This window comes from Muscardinus avellanarius (assembly GCF_963383645.1).
Source record: "Muscardinus avellanarius genome assembly, chromosome: 1".
Classification (NCBI taxonomy): Eukaryota; Metazoa; Chordata; class Mammalia; order Rodentia; family Gliridae; genus Muscardinus; species Muscardinus avellanarius.
The window spans coordinates 38395309-38420489 of record NC_137786.1 but is presented as its reverse complement, the minus strand read 5'-3'; the positions used below and the strand labels follow the sequence as shown (position 1 = coordinate 38420489).

Sequence of the window (25181 nt, the reverse complement as noted above, 5' to 3'; positions counted from 1 at the left end):
AAAAAAAGCTCACAGAAATCTAAATTAAGAACAGAGTGCTAAAAAAAAAAAAGCTCACAGAAATCTAAATAAGAACAGAGTGCTAAAATCCTAGTAGAAAAATAACAAAAATAAACGGTCAATTAAAAAATTGTTAAAAGACAAATGATAAAATGTTCAGCTTCAGGAAATTCAAAGAAGTATAGGGAAAAAGTGAGAAACTTTTGTCTGGTCTCTCAAACTAGTACCCAAAAAAGTATACCATTAATGTTGAAATAAAATAACTAACTGGATAACCTATTGAGGAGATTATGAATTGCGCAACTTTTATGAAAGCAGTTTCTCAAGTACATATCAACTAGCCAAAAACATTGACATCCAACCATCTAGTAATTCTACTTCTCAAATCTGATTGCTCCTTGGGGAGGTAAGTAAAAATGCAGACACAGGAACTATGCAGGGGGAAATGTTATGAGCATAATTTTTAATTGGCAAAAACTAGAAATAAATTAAAAGCCCAGCTCTGGGGAAACAAATAAAATATGGTACCTTCCAATAAGAAAATTCTATAAAAGTTTTAAAACATATTGAGTTGGATTTTTAATGGCTCATATTGCATCAAAGATGAAAGCTTATAACACTAAGTAGGGGGAAAAGATACACTACATCTTCTAAAAATTAATTGATAAAGGACAGAAAAAAATGATAAAATGCTAATAGTATTTCTCACTAAATGGAGGAATCATAGGTGGTCTTTATTTTCTAGTGCGTGCTTTATTGCATCTCTAACAAAAACCACATACTGTTTTAGTAAAATAAACTCTCCCTGAATAATCTTAACTCCTTTCTTCTTTAATTAGAGGATATGGTTTAAGATTTGTATTAGGAAAATTAGAATAATTTAGAAAAAGCCACCAGACCAATATATTTACTCGCCAACTAAAAAAGCTTCATGAAAAATCACCTGCCATCCCTGCTACAGCAAATAAAGCTCTACTGTTAGCACAGTCTGTCAAAGAGCACACCAAAACACTTATGAAAGTGATGTAGGATAGAAGGAATAAGTAGGTAGAAAGGAGACAGACAGGAAGGAAAAGTAAAAATATAACTTTGATATAAGAACCTGGAGCTGAACTGCTTCTACCTCTAGTCCACAGACCAGCTCTCTTTCCCAGGCCTGACTCTACCATAAATTCTTGGGAAACCAGTACATCCTAGAGTTAACAATATTTCCAAGAAAACCTATAATTTAGGATATCCCAGCTTATCCATCAAACAACTAATGAGGACCCCAATCAACCCAAGACCATCCACCCTAAGGCTGAACAGACCACCAACCAGACCATCAGGAAGTGCCTCAGGACTACTGGACTGAGCTCATCCACCCTAAGGCCAACCAGACCACCTGCCCACCATAAACCGCCTTGGGACTACCGGACTGAGCTCACCCTCACATACCTTCTCTAGCCCACCCCTCACAAAAGTCTCCTATAAGAAGAGAACCCTGAACTCCCCAAAATGCCTTCCTCATCTTGAGGGGCCCGCATTCTCTCTTGAATATGTATTTCCTTCCCTTTTCCCCAATAAACCTCTGTCTATGTCTCTAACTGGCACGTGCTGAAATTCTTTTCCGTCACGTTAGCCAAGGACCCTGCAGACCCCAAGGAGTTCCTGAGCCGATAACTCACCCCAACAAAGGGACAGGCAGGTTTGTACAGATTATTTATGATGTATAGCACAGAAAAAAATACAACCAATCTTTACTGCAAAATCATCCAAATATGAAGTCTAGTGAAGGTCCTAGAAGTAAGGATGAAAGACAAATGAGCATAGAATAAGGATAAAAGACAAAATGAGCATATCAGGTCTTTAGGATATAACTGCAGAAAATAGAAGAGTAATTTAAAAAGGAGATCAGAGGGATTGGGGGAGGGTTTTTTTACAACTGTATTTTCCCACTTTAAAGCTCATGTTAATTTTTTCATTAATCTGAAAAAGATAGGAGATACAAAAAGGCCCAAACTATTAATATTTCCTACCACTAGCCCTCTAAAAAAATAACTATGACAGAAAATATTAACAAAGAAAGAAGATAAAACTTTAAAAGCATTTCTTGACACAGTACAAACGGATGAAAGATGTGACATGGTATCCAACCTCATGGACTATTTCCTGTGTCTTTCTGGTTCATAGACATTAAGTTCCCCTGGTAAAGTCACTCAGTTCCTTCCCTGCTGGGAGTGATTTCCGAGCTTTTTGCCAAGATACTGGGAAGACATCAAGCAAGTCAGTCATCATCCAAAAAGTCACTCGTTCATTGACTCAACTAACGATTATGTAGTGTCTCCTGGATGTAGGCTAAATCAGGAAAGAAACTTTTACTGATGGCTCTGGCGTCTCATTCCTTTAAATATTTTATATTTTTGTCATGGATTTGGAGCTAGATGACCTCTAGCTGAAAGAGGCTGTATTCAAAGATCAGTCCATGGTTTCATTTCTAGAAGAGCTGGGTATTTAAAGCACTCACCTAAAAATTTTAATTAGAGAGTTTCCCCGTTTGTTGGCCATTATTTGGGTTGAGTAGGAATAACCACCAGCTACTGGAAGGCCCTCTTGACCCTCCGTGTGCACCATGGATTGACTATATACTCTAGAGATGCCTCAAGCGTGTGCACTGTTTCTTAACGCGCACACAAATAAATTTTATTTTTAAATGTGATTGAATTTATTGTATCTTCTTATAATCATACGTTTATAAACTTACACTGATAATTTTTAAAGGATTCAAAGTAGAAGCTGCTAGAAAAATTACTAATGTCTAAAAATAGCTTCAAATCATATTACTATATAGCAAAAGATTATATCATTGGCTTCTTTTATATTTATTCTTTTTTATTGAAATGAGGTCTCACTAAGTTACCCAGGCTGGCCTTGAACTCATGATCAGAGGTCTGGTCTCAGACTCCAAAGTAGCGGGAATTATAGGCGTGTGACACCACACCCAGCATATCACTGGCTTCTTTACAACATTAAGTTCAAAAAATGAGTGATGTAGCACAAACTAAATATCAAAGGCTAAAGATTTACTGGAAAATTTTGTAACATATCTCTCTGAATAAATTAGGCCCAACATGATCATCTGAAATCAATAAATTCTCAGATTCTATCTTATTGGAAAAAGAATGAAGTCTTTGCAGACAACTTTAATCACACCAAAAAGAAAAAAAGGAAATAAATTAAAAGGAAACCACTAGAAATATTAAGAACAGAAAGACATCAAGATGAAATGGGTTTACCACAAAATGTTATAATGATTCCAAAGAGTGTTTAGCATATTTACTGGAATCATTCAATGGCATGCAATCATGAGGAAATTCCGAACTTCCTGGCCTATAAAGCATCCAATTAGACAGAGGCTCAAGAAAAACTTTCTTCTTTAACACAAACATGATATATTTAACTCAATACTAGCAACAATTAATAATATAAATTATAGAATATATTCTATCTAAACCACAATATTAGAATATCAATTACTAATATAAATTGTAGAACATCTTTTCTCCAAAACACAGCAGATTTTATCTTTAACAAGAACCAGGAAGACAAGGCAAGGGTGCAGATCTGTAATCCCAGCATTTAGGAGGCTGAGACAGAAGAATCAGAGGTTCTAGGTCAGCCTCAGCAACTTGGCAAGGTCCCTCAGCAACTTAGTCAGATCTTGTTTCAAAATAAAGAATAGGGTTGCAGATATCACTCAGAGGTAGAATGTCTCTGGATTCAACCTCCAGTACCAAAAAAAGGAAAAGAACCAGAACCAAGAAGTCAAGGATAGTTTTTAATACAATGCAGTACAATATATAGACTAAATGTAAAACTGAACAGGTAAAGCAAGTCATTCTGAACTTTAGTGTTTAGAAATTAATTTCATTGCAACAAAGTAAGAACACTATTGTAGTATCTACTTGTCATCCATTTATTCCTTTTGTCACTATTCTAATTTCCATTTCTTCCACACAGTCTGCAAGCTTCAGGAGAGAGAATATCATAAGCCACCACAGCAGCAGTCTGGCTGGCCTATGGGTGAACTCACCATATTACTAGTGACTGGTCCAGAGATGCAGATGTGAGCTGAGGCTCACAAAATCCAATAGGCATTTTAGTCCTGAGTAACCTGCACCAGACCAGGCATCATCAGTGAAGAAAGAGTTCTACTAATGTGCTATATGCCCTACAATGGAGATTTTACTTCATTTATTCCTCAAAATACCTCTGAAAAGTAGGGATTGTTATCCCTGTGTCAGAGTTGAGGATTCCGATGTTCAGAGACAAATAAGCAATTCGGTAGTAGAAATAGAATTTAAATCTGTTTGATCTGATTCTAAATCCATGATCTCTCTTCTGATTTCCAATGGGTAGATTAAACATAGACAGATTAAAAATTACAAGGTTAGCCGGGCGTGGTGGCACGTTTGTAATCCCCGCGCTTGGGAGGCAGAGACAGGAAGATCGCGCAGGTTCGAAGCCAGCCGCGTGTGCTGGTTTAGGAGACCCTGTTTCCAAATGAAAATGTAAAAACAGGTCTGGGAGTGTAGCCCGGAGGTAGAAGGAATTCCAGGAACCCCAGTACCACCAAAAAAAAAAAAAAATTACAAGGTGAAGAAAAGAGAAAAGGCCATTTAAATATGTCCAAAAATGCACAAAATAAAAAATAAAAAGAGCATGAGGTGTAGTTCAGAAACAAAATGCACCTGGGTTATATACCCATTAACACACAGGCACACACACTCATGGACACACATGCAGACACACATGTATGTAAAAATATAGATCAGTGATCAGTGATTCCGAATTTTCTAACTATTTTGAAACGGGATCTCACACATTGGCCTTGAACCTGCAATATTCTTGTCTCAGCCTCCCACATACTGAGAGTACAGTGCTCAGCTTATATTTTTTACTTCTAAGATCATAATGTATACCAAAAAATAAGAACAATCTGAAAAATAAGCCCTGACTTTTGAGAAAATTTTTATATGGAATCAAACAATAGTATTTTATGTAATTACATAAATGGAGAGTGTCAGTTATTATTACAGCAATTATACTCCTGCCTAAAAGTTTGAAAATTACCATGAAAAATCATTATTTCATATTATAATTAAACTCTCTATGAAAAGTAGACTCAAAAAAAGAAGGAAAATCAATGTTGTGACTTTCCAGGTTACTTTTTTTAAGTAAGAGTAATCTCTTGCATATCAAAGGAAACCACCTTCCTCACAATTCTCCAGAATTATAGAAAATCATGTATCCTTTGAGACGTATAATTTATAGACCCTATCTGGTATACATAAAAACAAATAGTACCTCTACCCTAATCTGAGTTGTACCTTAAAAAATCCAACTATGTATGACCTTAGATATCATAACTAAGAATCAAGCAATGAATAGCTTCATTTCTGAAAAGATGCTTTTTTTGACACCAGGGTTTAAATCAAGGTGCATTCTACCTCCAACCTACACCCTCAGCCGCCGCCTTCTTCTTCTTCTTCTTCTTCTTCTTCTTCTTCTTCTTCTTCTTCTTCTTCTTCTTCTTCTTCTTCTTTTCTTCTTCTCCTTCTCCTTCTCCTTCTTCATTTTAAACAGGGTCTCATTAAGCTTCTAAGGCTACACCCAAACCTGTGATCCTTCTGATACAGCCTCCCAAATGCTGGGATTACACTCATGTGCCACCATGCCTGGCAATATTTTTAATTCCTGAACAAACCTCCAACTACTTCCTAAATTGATCTCCTGAGAGGTCTAGCTAGCCACCTCAAATTGTACACTGGGCATGTGTCCTAGTTTTGAATAATTTAAGAAAGCTATGCTTCCAGTCTTAATCAGCTTCTGCAATGCTCCTTTCCAAAAGTGAGCCAACAGAGTGTTCTATCCAACTTTCCTTAGATAGCATCGGAAAAATAAAAGGGATTGTGCCAAAAAAAAGTTCCAAGGAAGGCATGCAGAATTAAAAGGTCAGCAACATGTGCTGAGCAACTATTGGGTACTAAGCACTATGCCAAGCACTGGCCATGAAAGAGATAAATAGAATGCACCTGCTGTACTCACAGGGAGACAGGACAACTTCAGTGGTTGAGAATGAGCACTGCAGTCATATGAAATGCAGACAAGGCACTGGGAGGGCAGGAAAAAAAGCATCTGCTACTGAACGGGGCAGAGTAAACGCTGTGGAGGAAGTGCCAACTGAATAGCATAGGACTTCAAAAGCATGGGAGGGCAGGAAAGAAAAAAAACAGTAATGCAAAGGTAGGGAAGTATCTTAGCCTATTTGAAGAGCTCACCACAGCTCGCATAACAATATCAGGCCCAAAGAATACATAAGTTTAACATAACACCCAAAAGCTAAATCAGGACTAACAAAAAAAAGTACCTTAACAAGAAGTGTAAACTGTATAGTACAGGAGATGGGGGTGATGTAGAGGTCTGTGATTCAACCCTGAGCAATTTAGATGCCTGAGCAATTTATCTAAGGATGCTGGGAACCTGAGTGGCCCAAGATACAGTCATCATTAACAATCAAAATCTCATGTTTGTAGTACCTTTGGGTCATTAAATGAATAAAGGAAAAGAACCAAGGTGAGGGAGGGAGGTGTAGGGAAGCTATCTGACTATATAACATCATGATTTTTAATTGGCCATCAGTAAATATTTTCAGTGGAAAATGTGGTTTCTGCCAGGTAAATCGAACATCTGCTCCATATTACTCTGAATTCTCTCTGAAATTAAGGTGAAATTCACCCAGGATACAGATAATGCAAAATAACTATGATTACTCCTCACCCACAGCTCAATATTCCCCAACCAGATTTTCAACTTAATTCAGTCCCTTCCTGGTAAAATCTTCTAAAGATCATAGGGGTGCTGAATGATCTTTTGTGTCTCAAAAATCTTAGTAGAAAAGATGATGAATATGGCCTGAACATTTATAGAAAGGTGGAACTCACTTACTTTTTAATGGTAGCTTCAAATGTCTAAAAGGCTGGGCAAAAAGATGGACAGCTTTTTCTTCTATGTCCAGCACCACAAAATGAGATCACCCATTCCAGCAGGGGTCTATATAATGGTATAAGATACCAGGCAGCATAAAAATTGCTAGCTGCAGAACTGTGTTGTTCCATGTACAACCTAACTGTAAATATAAGCTCATTGTCCTTTAAGCACCCTGACTGATGTGTACCTAGGAGCAATGAAAATTTACTGACTCCCTGAAGTTGCTTCCTGAAAACAGAACCTCGATTTCATACAATGTCAGGTCCCAGAACGTCAAGTTAATAGAATTTCTGAGAGTTGACTTGCTCCTCTTTGAATCCAAAAGAAAAAGAAAACTTGAGAACAACTTCTGCTCTAAGAGTCTGCCAAGAGCTAAACACCACCAGGAGACCCATACAAAGAGTCAGGACATAAAGCAGTAGAGCACAAGGCCAAGGACAGTTTTCCAAGGTCATCTGTCCCTTCATATAACCGTTTCCATTTTTTTAATGCTCATGCTTTCAGTGTTCAGTCCACAGGGATTTGAAATATTTTTAGAAAAATCACCTTTTTTCTTATGACATCCTAATTAATTTTTCTCCTTTTATAGATTTTCAAAAAGACTGGTAAAGGAAAGGTCCTTTACAATAAGCCTTTTGAAACCAAGCTCAGGGCCAATGTATCGACTTTGTACACATTTAATCTATAGATCAGGGCTTCAGAAAACTGGAATGACTCAGTGAAACAGATTCACAAAAACTCTTTAGTCTTGAAAAATATCATACAATTTGACCTTTTACTAAAAGCACACTGACTATAAACTATATGCGAAAGTAAGCTATTATGAGAATAGGTCCTAAAAGTCAGTGTGTGGTTATTTACAAAAGTCTTGAGTTTTTATCAGTTATTCCTAGTTCATGATCAGTAATAAGCCTATATACATCCAGGCCATGCTTCCACAAGCCTATGATCCCAGTACTTGGTCAATTGAGGCAGGAGGATGGCAAGTTAGAGGCCAGTCTCACCAACTTAGTGAGACTTTGTTTCAAAAAAACAAAGGGCTGTTGGTGCAGCTCAGAGATATAATGCCCCTGGGTTCAATCTCCAGCATATAAAAAAAAAAGGTCCTATATACTAAAAGCAAGTTATCCCCAGTTCTTTATTAAAAGTAGGAGTTAACTAAAGCTAGTTTCCTGTCCTTAACATTTCCTGTGAGCAAATGTTTTAGCACCCTCTAGTGGCCACTTATTACATCTGGTCAACTCGGCACCCCCCTCTCCTCCCCATGCAGCTGTCTCTATGGTTACAGTACAGCTCTCCCATCCCTTCTTTCAAGCCTTGTATCCTAAAGCTGAACCAGGAGCTGTTGACACAAAGGGAAATGAAGAATCCTGAAGTTCTCTCCAGACACTGCTTATGGTACTTCCGTCCTGGCTAACAGATTTCACAGACACTGCCCTGGGTCAGTGGCTCCTGATCTGCATCCACTGCTAACATCCAACAATAGACCTCATTTCTTCACTCATAGCTTCTGTGGGCTGAGCCCCTATCACCCTCCTGCCTGTCAGCTTCATCTAGCCAGCTCTGATGAAATGGGGTGCCTGGCCTGGAGAGACCAGCTCACCTACCAGCTGAATACCAAAAGTACATTTTCCCCCAGAAGCTCATAGACCTGATATCATCAGGGGTTTATATTAACCCGATATTTTAGTGAAGGAGAGTGCCAAAATAGAATTTCTCCTCTCTCCTGGCCCCACGACAAAGCAACATCTAATTCTCCACCTGCCCCCAAAGAAAGTGAGGCTTCCTTAGAAAGAACAAACACAAGCACTCATGAATCATTTAAGCTCTTAGTATCTGGTCTACCTTCTTTCAAAAAGGAAAAATATTAGAGTCAGCATGGTATTTATTATTCAATAATAGAAGGAAAAGCCAGGCAAAGAGGTAAGAAAATAAAAGATAGATGATTACTTCACTACAAAATTTTGCCAGATCAGATTACTATTTACTGATGATAAATGCTTATTGGCTTGAAATCATGCATTGAGTACAAAATGTGTGTGTGTGTGTGTGTGTGTGTGTGTGCGCGCGTGCGCGCGTGCGCGCGTGCGCGCGCGCTTTACTGGGATTATCACCGAGGGGCATACCCCCAGCCCCATTTTTTTATTTATTTAGAAACAGTCTTGCTAAATTGCTGACAGCCTCACTAAGTTGATGCAACTGGCTCTGAACCTGAGATCCTCTTGTCTCAGCCTTCCAACGACTGGGATTCAAAATATTCTTTAGAAGATGTTGCAATGAGCCTAGAAAGTAATTCCTGCCATCAGAAAACTCACAGTCTGGTTGGAAAGAACAAATATGTCATAGAAAATAATCAGGAGATGACCGGAAATTCCCTAAATACACACACAAGGGCTCCAATTTCTCTCACACGTTTATGAAAAAATAAACATCAAAAGATTAGCAATGGGTCAGGCACAGTAGCAAACACCTGTAATTCCAGTAGTTGGGAGCCTGAGACAGGAGAATTACTGATTCAAGGCTAGTCTCAAACTTAGTGAAACCCCGTTTCAAAATAAAAAATAAAATAGGGCTGGTGGGTGTAACTCAGAGGTAGAATGTCCCAGGTTCAATCCCCAGTACAAAAAAAGGAAGAGAGAGAGAGAGAGAGAGAGAGAGAGAGAGAGAGAGAGAGAGAGGGAGGAAGAAGAAGAAGAAGAAGAAGAAGAAGAAGAAGAAGAAGAAGAAGAAGAAGAAGAAGAAGAAGAAGAAGAAGAAGAAGGGAGGGGAGGGGAGGGGAGGGGAGGGGAGGGGAGGGGAGGGGAGGGGAGGGGAGGGGAGGGGAGAGGAGAGGAGAGGAGAGGAGAGGAGAGGAGAGGAGAGGAGAGGAGAGGAGAGGAGAGGAGAGGAGAGGAGAGGAGAGGAGAGGAGAGGAGAGGAGAGGAGGAGAGGAAAGATCGATTAGTAGTGGGCATTGCTAGTGGAACTTCTGATGATCTGTACTTTTTCTTCATATTTTTCAATAGTGTTTGCATTTCCTAAAATGAGAACACTGTGTCTTAACAACTAGAGCACAAAAACATCAACAATCAATTTATCAACGGTTTAAGCAGAAGAAACTGCTTACAAATACAATATCGTACATAGAAAATGATCTACGAACACAGTCATATAAAACAGTGGGAAAAAAAGCACACAAAATCACTTTTAGCTGTTACCCCAAGGGCTGCAGCAATTTGTGTCATGTGCCTTCTCACTTTCTAGGACTTTTATATGAAAAGATTGATGTACACGTATACTCAAATAGTAAATGATTATGAATCCTCAGTATTTAAAAAGTCACTAGTGAAAGCTCTCTAAAGATAACCATTTACTCAGCGGCATACCTGGAATAAGTGCGGTGCTGATAAGGATGTCCACCTCCTTGCACTGCTGAGCAAAGAGCTTCATTTCGGCTTCAATGAACTCCTTGGACATCTCCTTTGCATACCCTCCTTGTCCCTCACCAGATTCCTTCAAGTCCACCTCCAAGGGCTCAGCACCAAGAGACTTGAACTGCTCCAAAGCTGCAGCTCTGGCGTGATTATTAAAGGAGACCAGTCATAATTTTAGGCCCCTAAAATCTTCACTTACATGTACATTTTCAAGAAGTATAAACCGTATATAGACAAAAGTTCAGAGTTTCTTTTGATGCCTTTGACCAGACTCTCATCTTTCCCCCCTCAAAGCAGGTGACACTATTCTGATGTTTCTTCTTTAAAATTATATATATATATTCTCCATAAATACGTGGTGAATTCCAACATCTACCCATGTTAAGCTGCAAAAAGAATTTTACTGTTGCCAATCCCAGTCTCAGTAATTAGTTATGCTCCTTGTGGCCCCAATAATGATAGTGTATGTTGCCAGGTGTACATTAAGATTTGGCATGTCAGCCAGGCATGGTGGTGCATGCCTATAATCCTCAGTACTTGGAAGGCCAAGACAGGAGGATTGCAGGTTCAAGGCCAGCCCCAGCAACTTAGTAAGTGTTCAGCAATTTAGTAAGTCCCTGTTTCAAAATAAAATATAAAATAGGATTGGGCATGTTAGCTCAAAGGTAGAATGCCCCTTAGTTCAATCCACAGTACCACAAAAAATAATAATAATAATAATTTTTATTTTATTTCATTCATATCCAAGTTAGAAATTTTTTCATTTGTAAATATTCTAAAGTTGTCCTTTTTGAGGCTTTTCCCACATAAATAGTTCTTTTTTGTTTGTTTGTTTTTGTGGAACTGGGGTTCCTGGGAGCCCTTCTACCTCCAGGCTACACTCCCAGACCTATTTTATATTTTTATTTGGAAACAGGGTCTCTTAAGCCAGGGCGGCTGGCTCCGAACCTGCGTGATCCTCCTGTCTCCGCCTCCCAAGCACGGGGATTACAGGCGTGCGCCACCACGCCCGGCTAAATAGCTCTTTAATGTAGAAATATTTAATAAAGTGATTTTGTCTCTAGTTCTCATGAAATTATACTTGAAAATAGTGACCTGTAAATGGTAGTAAATGGTAAGATATGAAAAGCCAAATATTTAAATTATGTAAAAATAAATTTGCCAAGTGTGGTGGCGCACACTTGTAATCTCAGCATTTGTGAGGTTGAGACAGGAGGATTGTTATTCACGGACAGCCTCAGCTACTTAGTGAGGCCCTTTGCAACTCAATGAGATCCTGTTTCAAAATAAAGAATAAAAAATAGGGCTGGGGTGTAGCTTGGAGATAGGATGCTTCTGAGTTACATCCCTAACATCATAAATAAGTAAATATATAAATAAATTCACTTTTAAAAAATAAATGGGGGCTGGGATGTAGCTTACTGGTAAAGCACTTACTTAGCATGTGTAAGGCTCTGGGTCAATTCCTAGCACTTCAAGAAAGAAGAAAAAAGAATTCTGCCAGACGTGGTGGTGCACACTTACAATCCCAGTACTTGGGAGGCTGAGACAGGAGGATCGCAGGTTTGCACCCAGCCTCAGTAACCTCATGAGGCCTTCAGTGACTTAGTGAGAAACTGTTTTAAAATAAAGAATAAAAAAGTAGGGCTGGGGGGTGTAGCTCAGAGGTAGAATTGCCTCTGAGCTCATTTTCAGTATAAAAATTAATTAATAAATAAATATAAAAAATAAATAGATGCTACCCAACCATAGTATCCTGGTTGGAAAACCAGAGTCAACAAATATTCCAGCTCTTTGGTAGAATTCACCAACATTCATTCCAGTACAATAAATCCCATGTCTCCCTAATAACAATGATCACTTCAGGTACTTGTTAAAAATTCAAATTCCCAGTCCCCTTCCAAGAACCACTGAAGTACAATCTTCAGCAGAGAGGCCGGGAGCTATTTTTACAGCAAGAGCAGCAGGTCATTCTTGCCATCAGGGAAGTTTGGGAAGCCATGGTCTGAGCCAACAAATCCCTAGCAACCATCATGTTCTGCAGTGTGCATAAATGGAAGAACACGAGCTCCACTGTGGAGCCAGAGTTCTCACTGCTAGCTTAACAAGGCAATCACAGCCCAGGTTGTCCTTGCAGGTCAAGCTGCAACCACAAGTGGAATTAGCCTCAGGAGGAAGCCTCACTAAGTAGCTGAGGCTGGCTGCGAACCTGCAATCCTCCTGTCTCTGCCTCCCAAGTACTGGGATTACAAGCATGTGCCACCACACCTGGCTTTTATTTTTATTTTCATTTTTTGTACTTTCTTATATTTTTCTGAATGGGGAAATGTTATGGTTAGATAAAGAATATCTCTTGAAGAGCTCATGTATTAATGATAAGAGGTGATATCACTATGAGTTATAATCTCATCAATGGAAAAATCCATTGTAATGGACTCACTGGGTAGTAACCATGGCAGGTGGGGTGTGGCTGGAGGAGGTGGGTCCCTAGGGGTGGCTCTTGGGGATGGTGCTTGTGCGCTCACTCTCTCTCTCTTTCGCTTGCTCGCTCTCTCTCTCTCTTTCGCTCTCTCACTCTCTCTCCTTCCCTCTCTTCTTCCCTCCCTCCTCCTCTCACTCCCTCCTTCCCAATGCCATGCCCTGAGCTCTGCAGAGCCAGCCTGACATACTGATATAGACTGAACCTAAAATCTCCAAAACTGTGAGCAAATAAGTCTCCCTTCATATAAGGTTTTGTGTGTGTGTGTGTGTGTGTGTGTGTGTGTGTGTGTGTGTGTGTGTGTGGGGTACTGGGGTTCCTGGAAGCCCTTCTACCTCTGGGCTACACTCCCAGACCTATTTTTACATTTTTATTTGGAAACAGCGTCTCCTAAGCCAGCGCACGCGGCTGGCTTCGAACCTGTGTGATCCTCCTGTCTCTGCCTCCCAAGCGCGGGGATTACAAGTGTGTGCCACAACACCTGGTCTTCATATAAGTTTCATAGTCAGGCTTATTGAGTCACAATAGTGAGAATGCTGACTGAGACAAGAAATAATTATATATTATTTTTACGATAAATGATAAACAGAAAATAATGCTTTTATATTTTTAACTTTGTAAACAAGTGTTAGGCAAAATAATCACTGTTATTAAGAGGGCAATCTCCTAGTGACTTTTGTTTGTTTGTTTGGTTGGTTGGTTTAGTTTTAGTGGTACTGAGGATGAAATCCAGGGGTGTTCTAACTCTGAGCTATAACTCCAGACTTGTTTTATTTATTTTTTTTTTTGAAACAAAGTCTCATTAAGTTGTATAGGACTTCACTAAATTCCTGAGTCTGGCCAAACACTTGCAATCCTCCTGTCTCGACCTCTCAAGTACTAGGATTACAGGTCTGCATCACTGCATTCAGCTGTATCTAGTAACTTTTGTTTGTTTTTTGGTGCCAGGGATTGAGCCCAGGGCATTACACAAACTAACCATGTATTCTACCACTAAGCTATATACCTCCAACTACTAGTTATTGCTTCAAATAATTCAAATATTCTAGGCTTTAATACCATTGAACAATGAGCTATCCTCAAGTTTTTAGAATATTTAACTGAAAATATATGTATATCAGCCTTGCCACAAAAATATGCAGTTGGTTTCTAGATCACTTTGATCTAGAAATATGATGAACACCTAGTTTAAAAACCATGACTAGATTAATAAGCTATAATTCTTTTAAAAAGAATTTATCACTCCAGACGCATGAATCTTCACTGCACACTTCAGTTATCTGTATAATAAACTGAATAAATTATAAACTGAATAAATTATAACTACAGAGTTAAGCAACAGTCACATTCTAGCTGCCTACTCTGTATACCCTCTAAAACAATGATCAGTACACTAAATTCTTAGCAGTTCATCCACCACCAAGTTTCAAATTATCTCTAGGCCAAGTAAATGCATGTCTAATTTAATGTGATTGACCACTACAGTGAAAAATGTGAACATGTATTTTAAACACTCAAAGGTCTGGAAAAATCATCATTGAAAATGAAAAAGCAAAATAAATGGAATCCTTGATTCTGGTTCTCCTTGGTTTGTGACACAGCTATTAAAGACATGCCTTATTTTCTCATTTCACCCAGATTTTTATCAGTACATCACTTCTTTCAACTCCACCTAGGAACTATTAACTATATTCTAGGAAAATTATTTACTCTGAAAAGTCACATTCTTTCCAACTTTGAATGATTTTTAGCTTTCTGTATTCAAGATTGATAGTTAAGGTGTGTAGCTCAGAGGCAGAACATGTGCTTAGTATTCACAAGATCCTAGATTCAATCCTATCACCAAGAAAACAAGAAAAAATAATAAGATTGGCAGTAATATTCTTTCTCTATTGCTCTTGGTTGATAATAAATAACTACATGTTTCAATCTCAATAAATACTGAAACACCTCAATGATAACAGTACTCAACAAGGTTGTTTTGTTTTGTTTTGTTTTTTGGTGGTACTGGGGATGGAACCCTTCTACCTCCCGGCTACACTCCCAGACCAATTTTTTATATTTTATTTGGAAACAGGGTCTCTTAAGCCAGTGAGGCTGGTTTTGAACCTGCGCGATCCTCCTGTCTCCACCTCCCAAGTGCGGGGATTACAAAAGTGCGCCACCACGCCCGGCCTCAACAAGCATTTAATAAAATCCAGCATCTATTCTCTTCAGTAATAAAAAAGAATTTAATTAAACTTCTCTTTAGAAACAATCTAGGAAAATGTTTAAATGCTTTAGAGAAATACAGAATGAACGAAGCCCAGTGCTTTTCACCTAGAGGTTCTAAAACTATCAGAGAAAGATACTGGACTCTCTCTTTACATTCAAAGCAGGTGCATTAACATGCATAATGCAATAATAATGATGAAGATGTGGCTACTCTTTAGGTGAAAAGTGCCTGGAGGCTCAGTCAACTCTAAGGCTTCCTCCCACGGGATGCAGAGCTGTGCCCTCTGCTGCTCTCTCCTCACACCCACGGTATGTTCATGTCCTACCTAGTGCCTGAAAGCATCCTGAAGAGAAACAGGACAAATTAAGGCAACATGCCTGAAACTCAGGACACAGACAGCTCTAACCTCACAGCCAACTCACAGAGAGAAAGAACTGTCAGCTGTCGGTTTTCAATCTTTCATTTATCATTTCTGCTGTACTAAAGTTGGGCCTGTCCCCTTTTTTTTTCTTCTTCCACTGAGTTATACATTTTTGTGTGTGGCGGGGGGGCATTCTACCTCTGGGAGACACCCCCAGATGTATTTTATATTTATATTTAGAAACAGGGTCTCACTAAGTTTCTGAGAGCCTCACTAAGTAGCTGACGCTGGCTTTGAACCTGCAGGATCCTCCTGTCTCGACCTCCCAAGCGCGGGGATTACAGGTGCGCGCCACCACGCCCAGCATTTTATTGGTGTATATAATCTCACATCATAAATGTAGTTCATAGAGATAGTGACATACATGCGCACAGCACTTAATGGGCTTTCCCGGGCTCCCGCCTCCCTCCTCATCTCTTCCCCATACAGGGCATTGAGATTAACATTGGTATTCTTACATATATTCATAATGTCAATGGGGAAGATTCCTTCATTGATCCTCCCTCCCCCTCCCCTTCCCCTGGACTACCTCCCTGACTCCACTGGAGTTATATTCTAAGAAAAACATAATAGGTTCCATTTGAAACTTAATATCCGTCACCAATAAATCACTTACCTTGTATCAAATCCTCGAACAATGGCACCCATGGACTTGGCCGCCCCTGCAGAAGCTAGCCCAGCAACACCACCACCAACAATCAGAATCTGGAAAAGAAGAGAGAACCACTTACGTTTTTATTAAAGTTCACTATCAGTTGGTTGTGAAAAATCACCAGCTAAAAACTAGCTTGGGCTGGGCGTGGTAGCGCACACTTGTAATCCCCGCACTTGAGAGGCGGAGACAGGAGGATCACGCAGGTTCGAAGCCAGAGGCGCTGGCTTAAGAGACCCTGTTTCCAAATAAAAAAGTATAAAAATAGGTCTGGGAGTGTAGCCCAGAGGTAGAAGGGCTTCCAGGAACCCCCAGTACCACCAAAAAATAAAATAAAATAAAAAATAAAAAACTAGCTTGGGTCACAGTTACCTTTTCTTTTTTTTTTTTTTTGGGGGGGGAGGGTGTAGTATTAGGGATTGAACCCAGTGTTAATCTCTCTCTGAGCTTCATCCCAGCCCTCCTTATTTTCTAGTTTGAAACATGGTCTTACTAAGTTTCTGAGGCTGCCTTTGAACCTGCAATTCTCCTGTCTCTGCCTTCCACATGCTGGGATAACAAACGAGCATGACTGTGCCAGGTTGCTTTGATGACCAGCCCTCCCACACATGTCTACACGTAGACAGTCTATTCTTCAACAAAACCACCACTGTTTTAAAAATTTATCAAAGAAGTAACTGCTAGCAATGGCCAACAACCTTCGCTAAAAATAGCCCAGGATCAGCATCACAGTGTAAAACTATGTAAGCACAGGCAACGTTGCATATGTTAAAGATTAACAGCTTCTGGCTCGCTCTACAAAACTACTACTACTGAAATCCCCAGGTGGCATTCTAACTACCTCTCCCCTCTCTAATTCCACAGTTTTTATGCTCATAAAGCACCAAATCACGTTTCAAAGATGAGCACAACCTGAGAGAAACATCTACCCTAACTCCAATTTGTAGCTAAAATGCTTCTGAACAGAACGGCTGGCAAACAACTGCGGAATTCTAAACCATTTGGAACGAACTATACATGAGGTATAATGTGATGTCACTAATCTCCCTAACCATGGAAGGCCCAGAGCCAAGAGAGGCAAAGAAATTCCCAGCACAAGTCTCCCTGCCCTCTCAGAAACAAACTCAGAAACAAACTAAGAACAAACTCAGCACAAGTCTCCCTGCCCTCTCAGAAACAAAGAACTCCCTGCCCTCTCACAAACAAACTGTCTAGCCGGGAATGGGCCTTCCACAAAGAAGGTTCTTATAGAGCCTATAAATAGTCCATTGAAGGCAGCTCCCTGCTCCTGTAGAAAAAACACCACCCACAGAAAGTGAAGCTTATAAATTCCCACCCACCCATCATGCCCACATCTCTTTTCACTTTTTTTAAAAGTTTAGACTATCAAACTGCTACAGTGACCCCCTTGGCCATGTCTCAGAGATCATGCCAATTGGTCCAAATGATGGTGGTTTGTTGGAGGAAGGGGAAAAGTCTATAGGAAAGGGATAAGAAAAGACCAAAGTGAAGAAAAAGCCCTGGGCTCCATGGCACCAACCTATTTTATGGTCTACATAAAAATTCTACTACTACTTAATAAATACTTTTTTTTTTTGGGTGGTACTGGGGATGGAACCCTTCTACCTTCTACCTCCGGGCTACACTCCCAAACCTATTTTATATTTTATTTGGAAACAGGGTCTCTTAAGCCAGCAAGGCTAGTTTCGAACCTGCGTGATCCTCCTGTCTCCGCCTCCCAAGCGTGGGGGTTACAAGCGTTCGCCACCTACGCCCAGCAACAAATAAATTTTTAAAAAGTAAAAAGTAAAAGTCATAAGACTATGCCAAGTTATCTTGAATCAAAAAATAAAGAGGATGCATGATCACAGCTAGAAGGACTATACTTCAAGAGAGCTATTATAAATCCAGGCGTGGTGGCACACACTTGTAATCCCAGCATTCAGGAGGCTGAGACAGGAGGATCAGGGTTTATGGTCAGCCTCAGATACTTAGTGAGGCCCTTTGCAACTCAGTAAGACCCTGTTTCAAAATAAAGAATAAAATGTAGGGCTGGGGCAGGAGCTCGGAGGTAGAATGCCCCTGGGCTCCATCCCCAGTACCACAAGAGAGAGAGAAAGAAAGAGAGAGAGAGAAAGAGAGAGAGAGCAAGCATAAGAGAGTGCTATTGTGTAAGCTGGGTATGATTTTACATTTCTGTAATGTCAAGATGAGACAGGAGAATCACAGGTTCAAGACCAGCCTTAGCAACTTAACAGAGCCCTCTTTTTAAGTTAATGAACCCCTGTTTCAAAATAAAAGATAAAAAGGACTGAGAATGTTGCTCAAAGGTAGAAAGGCCCTGGGTTCAATTCCCAGTATCAAAAAAAAAGAAAAAAACAGAAAGAAAGAAATGTATTGTACTGCAATATAGCAATAGATAATGATGATATATTTATTATTTTAAAAGTGGAGAATGGATATTAAGTGTTCCCATCACAAAAATGATAGCTATATAAGGTGATACATATGTTATAAGCTAAATTTAGCTATTTTACAATGTGCACTTGCTTGAAAACAACATGTTGTACATGATAAAGTTACTGGTATAATCTTATTATCTGCCAATACAAAAAATTCTTTAACAAAAAAAAGAAATAGAAAAGACTCCATTTTTTCAATAAGATTAAATCCATGGGTGCTCTACCTCTGAGTTATAGCCCAGCCTCCCAAGTACTGGGATTATATGTGAGCACCACCATGCCGACCTCAGCCCTATTTTATTTAGTACTTTGAAACAGGGTCTCAATAAGTTGGATAAGTTGCCAAGCCTGTCCTTGAACTCACAATATTCCTATCTCAGTCTCTCAAGTAGTAGGATTATGGTAGCCAGTTAAAGACTCCATAATTTAAAAGACAGAATAGCACATGAATAAAGCAATATAGATTCCACCATAGAAAATAACTCTCTGCAACATGGGATAAAAAAAAAAAGGGCCTAGAGATCATGAGTCAAGAGCTTAGATTGAAATTCTGCCTCTCTTCAAGCCAGGCATGGTGGCAAATGCTTATAATCCCAGTTCTTGGGAGGCTGAGACAAGAGGATTGCACAGGTTCAAAGCCAGCCTCAGCTACTTAGTGAGGCTGACTAGTGAGACCCTGTTTCCAAATAAAATATTTAAAAAATAGGCCTTGGAGTGTACCCTGGAGGTAGAAAGTCCTTGGGTTCCCTCCCCAGTACCACAAAAAAGAAAAGAGAGAGAGACAGAGAGAGAGAGATAGAGAGAGAGAGAGGGAGAGAGAGAGAGAAGGAAGGAAGGAAGGAAGGAAGGAAGGAAGGAAGGAAGGAAGGAAGGAAGGAAGGAAGAAACTCTGCCTCTGTTCTAACTTGTTCTGGATGACCTTGAGCGAGCTGCTTAGCACTGGTGACACAGCAGTCCAAATGCCATCCCAAACTGTCATTACATTAACTGATGGGATCTAACTAAAGCATTTATTGCTACCCAGTGCAGTGCAGACATGTATTCAAGAAACAGGAAAAAAAAAAAAGGGCAAGAAAAAGGAGCTACCTGTAGGAATGCTCTCAGTGTTCACGTAACCTGCATTTCCTCTTGGCTTCTCCGGCTCAGTAAAGAAGACTCACTGCATACATCCTTGAGACAAGAGGAAGGTCACCTAGAATCCTCCCTTTGCACCTTTGCATCCTCCCATTTCCAATGTACCAGGAAGTACTATAGGTTTTAATCCCCAAAAATCCCCAGTCCATCCCCTTCTGTTCCCACCATCTTCCAGGTGAGACCAGCTCCTGAGAAATCTGGCTCCCACTCTTCCCTCTACTACCCACTCCCCACAAATCGCCCAGATGATTTTTCTAAATCCTAACTGGGACGTTTCCTTTATGTGAGAGATTCCAAATTGTATAACATGACCTTCCAGACAGGCCCCACATGATCCAGCCACACCTTCCTTTCCCACATCATCTCAGACCCCTCCCTACCTGCTCCCCACACACCAACATCAGTGGCTTTATTTTCCTAGAACACACTAGACCCTTTCCCGTCTGGGGACCTGTATATGTGTTGCTCTTTTTGCCTAGGATCCTAAATCCTTGGTTTCTTTCGTGCCATCCTTCAGGTCTCAGTTCAAATATTAAAGGAGCCCTTGCCATCTGTTAGCTAAAATAGCATCATCTGGGCCATTTTTTTTTAATGTCTAAAATTATCTCACTTGTTTTTCTGGCTTTTTATTTGTGTCCTCACTGTATTCTCCCTCTAGAATTTAAGTTTTGTGTGTCTGGGACATTGTCCGCCTTGTTCGCCATTCCCAAGCACCTACATCAATGCCTAGCATTCTGTAAGCCTTCAACTGATTGACTTGAGTTCCTTCTAAACAAGGAAAAACCCTCTATGTTTAAGAAAACCCCAAATGAAAGCTCTTGCATTCTACCTTGATAAGCCCAGCTAACTGTTAATGTTTCATTTTCAGAAAACTATTTCTGACGTGCAAACAAAATCCCTGAAACAGCAATTAAATTCCAGGAAATGCAGTCGCTTTTCCACCCGACTGACTTTTCCACCAGCCAGGCTGACTGGCTCTTTCTTTTAAGCCTATTGTCTCATTTCATCTTTTAATCCCTTATAGTCACAGCCTTCCTCTCAACTTCCACATATTTCTCAAAAGATTCTAATCAAAACTGAATAGCGAGCAAGGCATGGTGGTGCACATCTATAATCCCTGTACTCAGGAGGCTGTGACACGAGGGTCACAGGTTCGCGGCCAGCCTCCGCAACTTAGTGAAGTCCTCAGCAACTGAGACCGTTTCAAAATAAAAAATAGAAAGGCTTAGAGCTATAGATGAAAAGTAGAATGTCCCTGAGTTCAATCTCCAGTACCAGTTCCCCACCTCCACACCAAAAAAAAAAAAAAAAAAAAACTGAGTAGTAGATTTATACATCAAAGTATTCTGTCTGTTTAAGAACAGCATGAAAACAAAAGAAAAAGAAAAAGAACGGCATGGAATTTCTGGCCAACTTGACTGCCGGACATCTTCTCACAATCCAAAGGAGATAAAAATTTAATCATTTCACACATCGTGTCTGCATTGTTCACTCATATTTTCTCACTAAGTATTCTGTCCTTTGTCAAAACCACGTGCTGTTTTTTTTTTAATGTGGCCTGTTCTCAAAGCAATATATAATAGGTTTCTTGAAGCTGCTATTAGGTGTTTGTTGTTTTTTGTTTTGTTTTGTTAGTAGAATTTAGGATTGCCAGGTGTGGTGGTGCACACTTGTAATCTGACCATTTGGGAGACAAAGACCAGAAGATCAAGGTTTGCGGACAGCCTTAGGGAGGCCCTTCACAACTCAGTGAGACCCTGTTTCAAAAATAAAAAGACCAAAAAAAGGGGGGGGCATAAGTGTAGCTCAGAGGTACAATGTCCCTGGGTTCCATCCCTGGTATCGCAAAAAAAAAAAAAAAAAAAAAAAAATGTAGAACTCAGGATTTATCTAACAAAGTGTTTGAGAGCAGGAACAAAGTGGTCCTCTTTTCTTTACCTGGTTTCAGGTATGCTGTTATTTAGTGTACTTGGAATTGAAGAGTCACAACATGACCTTCTGTTTATTTTCCTAGCCTTCCTCCATTTCTTAGCATTAACTGTTCTTCTCCCAAACTGGATGTGAGAAGCAGCACCATCTTTCCCTCTGCCAATGCCCTCATTACACCACCTCCCACCTCTGTCCTCTTCACCCAAACACTGACAGTGAGGAAATCAAAGAAGTATTTTCTATGAGCCAAAATGTTGCAATAATGAGGAAACCCAAAATCGGCTGAAGAATATCTTAAAGCTTTTTTAAAATTAGTAACAAATAGGACCATCGACCAACTTATTCAAAGCCCCTTTAAGATTTCAAGTTAGTAAGTCAAAAATAGTCAAAGTCCATTTTTTCCAGTAATCTTAAATTATGGGTGAGTTTTGAGGCTCCCCATAAATTTATGAACATCACAAGTCATCAGTAAAGCTAAGATACAACAAAGCTTTAAAAGTAACTGTATTTTAAGACTATAATTTTTAATTAATTTGTGTTATGAAGAAACATTAAAGTTGTACCTACCTTAGCTGGAGGAACTTTACCAGCAGCCGTGATCTGACCAGTGAAAAACCGTCCAAAATGATTTGCGGCTAGGACAACAGCTTTATAGCTTAAGAAACAAATAAGCATAGATAATTCCATTTAATTAAAGATCTTAGGTCCATATGTTATGGCAAGTTATCAATTATACTTTTCAAAGGATAACACGTAACGTTTATGCTGTATTTACTATGTGCCACGAATAGTTCTAAGTGTTGTATATACACTTATTCCTTTAATCTTCACAGCAAGCCTACAAATAGGTACAAATATTGACTTTATTTTATAAGATAGGAAGCTGAAGCCAAGTGTGGTGGTGCACACCTATAATTTCAGTATTTGGGAGGTTGAAACAGGATCATCCCAAGTTCTAGGCCAGCCTTAACAACCTAGAGAGGCCCTCTGCAACTCAGTGAGACCCTGTTTCAAAATAAAATGGGGCCTGGGGTCAATCCCCACTACCATAAATAAATAAAATAATAAAATAGAGATGCAGCTGAGATTGAGAGAGATGAAGAGATTTGCCAAGTTCACTCAGCTAGTAAGTGTCAGAACCAGAAGCCTAACCTGGGCAGCTGCCAATAGAAGCAACACATAGCCATGATGCTTTACCTCTCCATAACAAATACCACGGAAGATCAGTTGAAATATAAAAAGAAGGAAAAACATAAAAATGCTAGCAATGCTTTTCTTTGGATGCTAAAACTCTACATTCTTTAAACTTTTCATTTTGCTTTATTGTGTTGTCCAAAATGAGGTTGATAACTATGTACTCCTCATATAACAGAAGGGGGGAAGCATTCCTAGGTTTCTTATATGCTTGGATATGGTAATATCTCAACCTCAGAGAACGAAGAACACTACCCTTGGTCTCTAATGGTTGAAAGCTTGGGACTTTGAGACATATTAACCTCATGTTAATCTTTATGTCCTGGTTCTACCACTGACTAGCTTTGTGACCTTAAGAAAATCTGATTCTTGGTTTCATCATCTATAAAGTAGAGACAAAAAGAACATCTATCGCTGAGAGCTATGAAGACTACATAAATGAGCTAACACAGGAGAGGCTCGTAGCATAATGCCTATCATACAATAAATGTTCAATAAACATTAAGTGGTTTAGCTAATAAGTATGCAATAAAACTAACAGTGCACACCATCTTTGCTCCAATAGGATAGTTCTGGCATAGTACACTAATCTCATTTTTGTAGCATTTCAAAATTAAAAGGTACTCTTTTTACATTTTTTCTCTGTAATATACACTGTCTCAATATTATAATACAACTATTTAATGTTAAGACCCACCTGCTAACTTGCAACAAAACCTCTCTCTGATTATATTTTGTATAATACTTGATAATTAATGCAAAAACATGTAAAAGTCACTCCTCTTACTTTGAGTTAGTCACCCTGGAACAGGAAAACAATCCTTCAGAGATAACTTTATCTTACTTCTGAATTCAAGTGATAGAAATTTTCAAAGGGCAAGTATGACTAATATTCAAAGGCCGTTGTAAGAATGAATTTTAGAATTAATGCTTTTAAATATTCATTCACTACTCTTAAATTACAAAAATGAGCCGGGCACGGTTGAAATCCCAGCATTCAGGAGGCAGAGATCAGAGGACCACAGTTCACCGACAGTCTCAGCTACTAAGCGAGGCCCTTTACAACTCAGTGAGACCCTGTTTCAATAAATAAAAAAGCTAAAACATAAGGCTGGGGTGTAGCTTGAAGGTACAATATTGCTGGGTTCCATCCCCAGTACCACAAAAAAAAAAGTTACAAAAATGAGAATCATTGCACAGGAGATATAAAAAGACTGTTGGTTCTGGAAAAAAACAAACTGGGCATTTTTTTTTATAAAAGGCAAAAATCTCAGAATGAATAATAATGCATTAAAGGCAACACATCTTCACTGTAAGATGACTATGTAAGTTAGGTAATGATTTATCAAATCTCATGTGAATATATATTCCCTTCACACAATGCCCTTTGTATATATCAGCTCAGGACATAAGATAGTGATTCTTCAAATAGTGTCCCCTGGATCACCAAAGGTTGAGACTTCAGGCAAACCTGGGGCCATAATTGGTAGAATGGAAAGGAGATGTGTTTCTGGATACTTGTTTCCAGAAAAATACAACCAAGCCCATTCAGCTCTTATTTGATTTTTTTTATTTCTATTGCCTCATATTTATTTTGCTCAAAATATTCTGCAATTCAAAATACTGATCTAAAACTAATGGATTTTTTTCTTTCATTTTGAGAGTCTCACTATGTTACCCAAGTTGGTCTCAAACTCCTGGGCTCAAGTGATCCATCCTCCTGCCTCAGTCTCCCAACTAGCTGGGACTACAGGTGTGCACTATCACACCTAGCTGAGCTCCTGGTTTTTATATTATTTCACACATGTGCATTTCACATAATAGAATCAACAGCACCCTTTACTTTACATTATTTTCTATATAAAAATTTAAGTCCCACATGGCATAATACAACTCTTTTATTAACTAAACAAGTATGGCAACAGTTTATTTTGTCCCTTGGCATATCATTAATGCCACAAGCAGTATCTTCAAACAAACCATTATATAAATATATAATAATATATAAAAACCATTATATTGATAGATAATAATATATAATATATAAATAATATATAATATATAATATATAATATATAAAAATATATAGATAATATATTATATAATAATATATAAATAATATATAAAACCATTATATTAATATATATTAATGCCACAAGCAGTATCTTCAAACAAACCATTTCCATATTATATTCAGGACAACAAAAATGTTTTTAACTTATAGTTTTTGTTTAAGACCTCTCATTCATATCA

The 25181-nt window shown here is 39.0% G+C and overlaps 1 protein-coding gene across 2 annotated transcripts in view; it reads right to left on the bottom strand.

The window, feature by feature from the left end:
* Positions 1–25181, bottom strand: part of NNT (nicotinamide nucleotide transhydrogenase) — a gene marked incomplete at both ends in the record, with an annotated part of 102878 nt that overhangs the window by 63689 nt on the left and 14008 nt on the right. For both annotated transcript variants that reach the window (XM_080704795.1, XM_080704796.1), the window contains 3 exons: positions 10395–10582; positions 16174–16262; positions 22302–22389. In XM_080704795.1, the coding sequence (XP_080560921.1) occupies positions 10395–10582; positions 16174–16262; positions 22302–22389 (365 nt within the window). The remainder of the gene's footprint in view (positions 1–10394; positions 10583–16173; positions 16263–22301; positions 22390–25181) is intronic.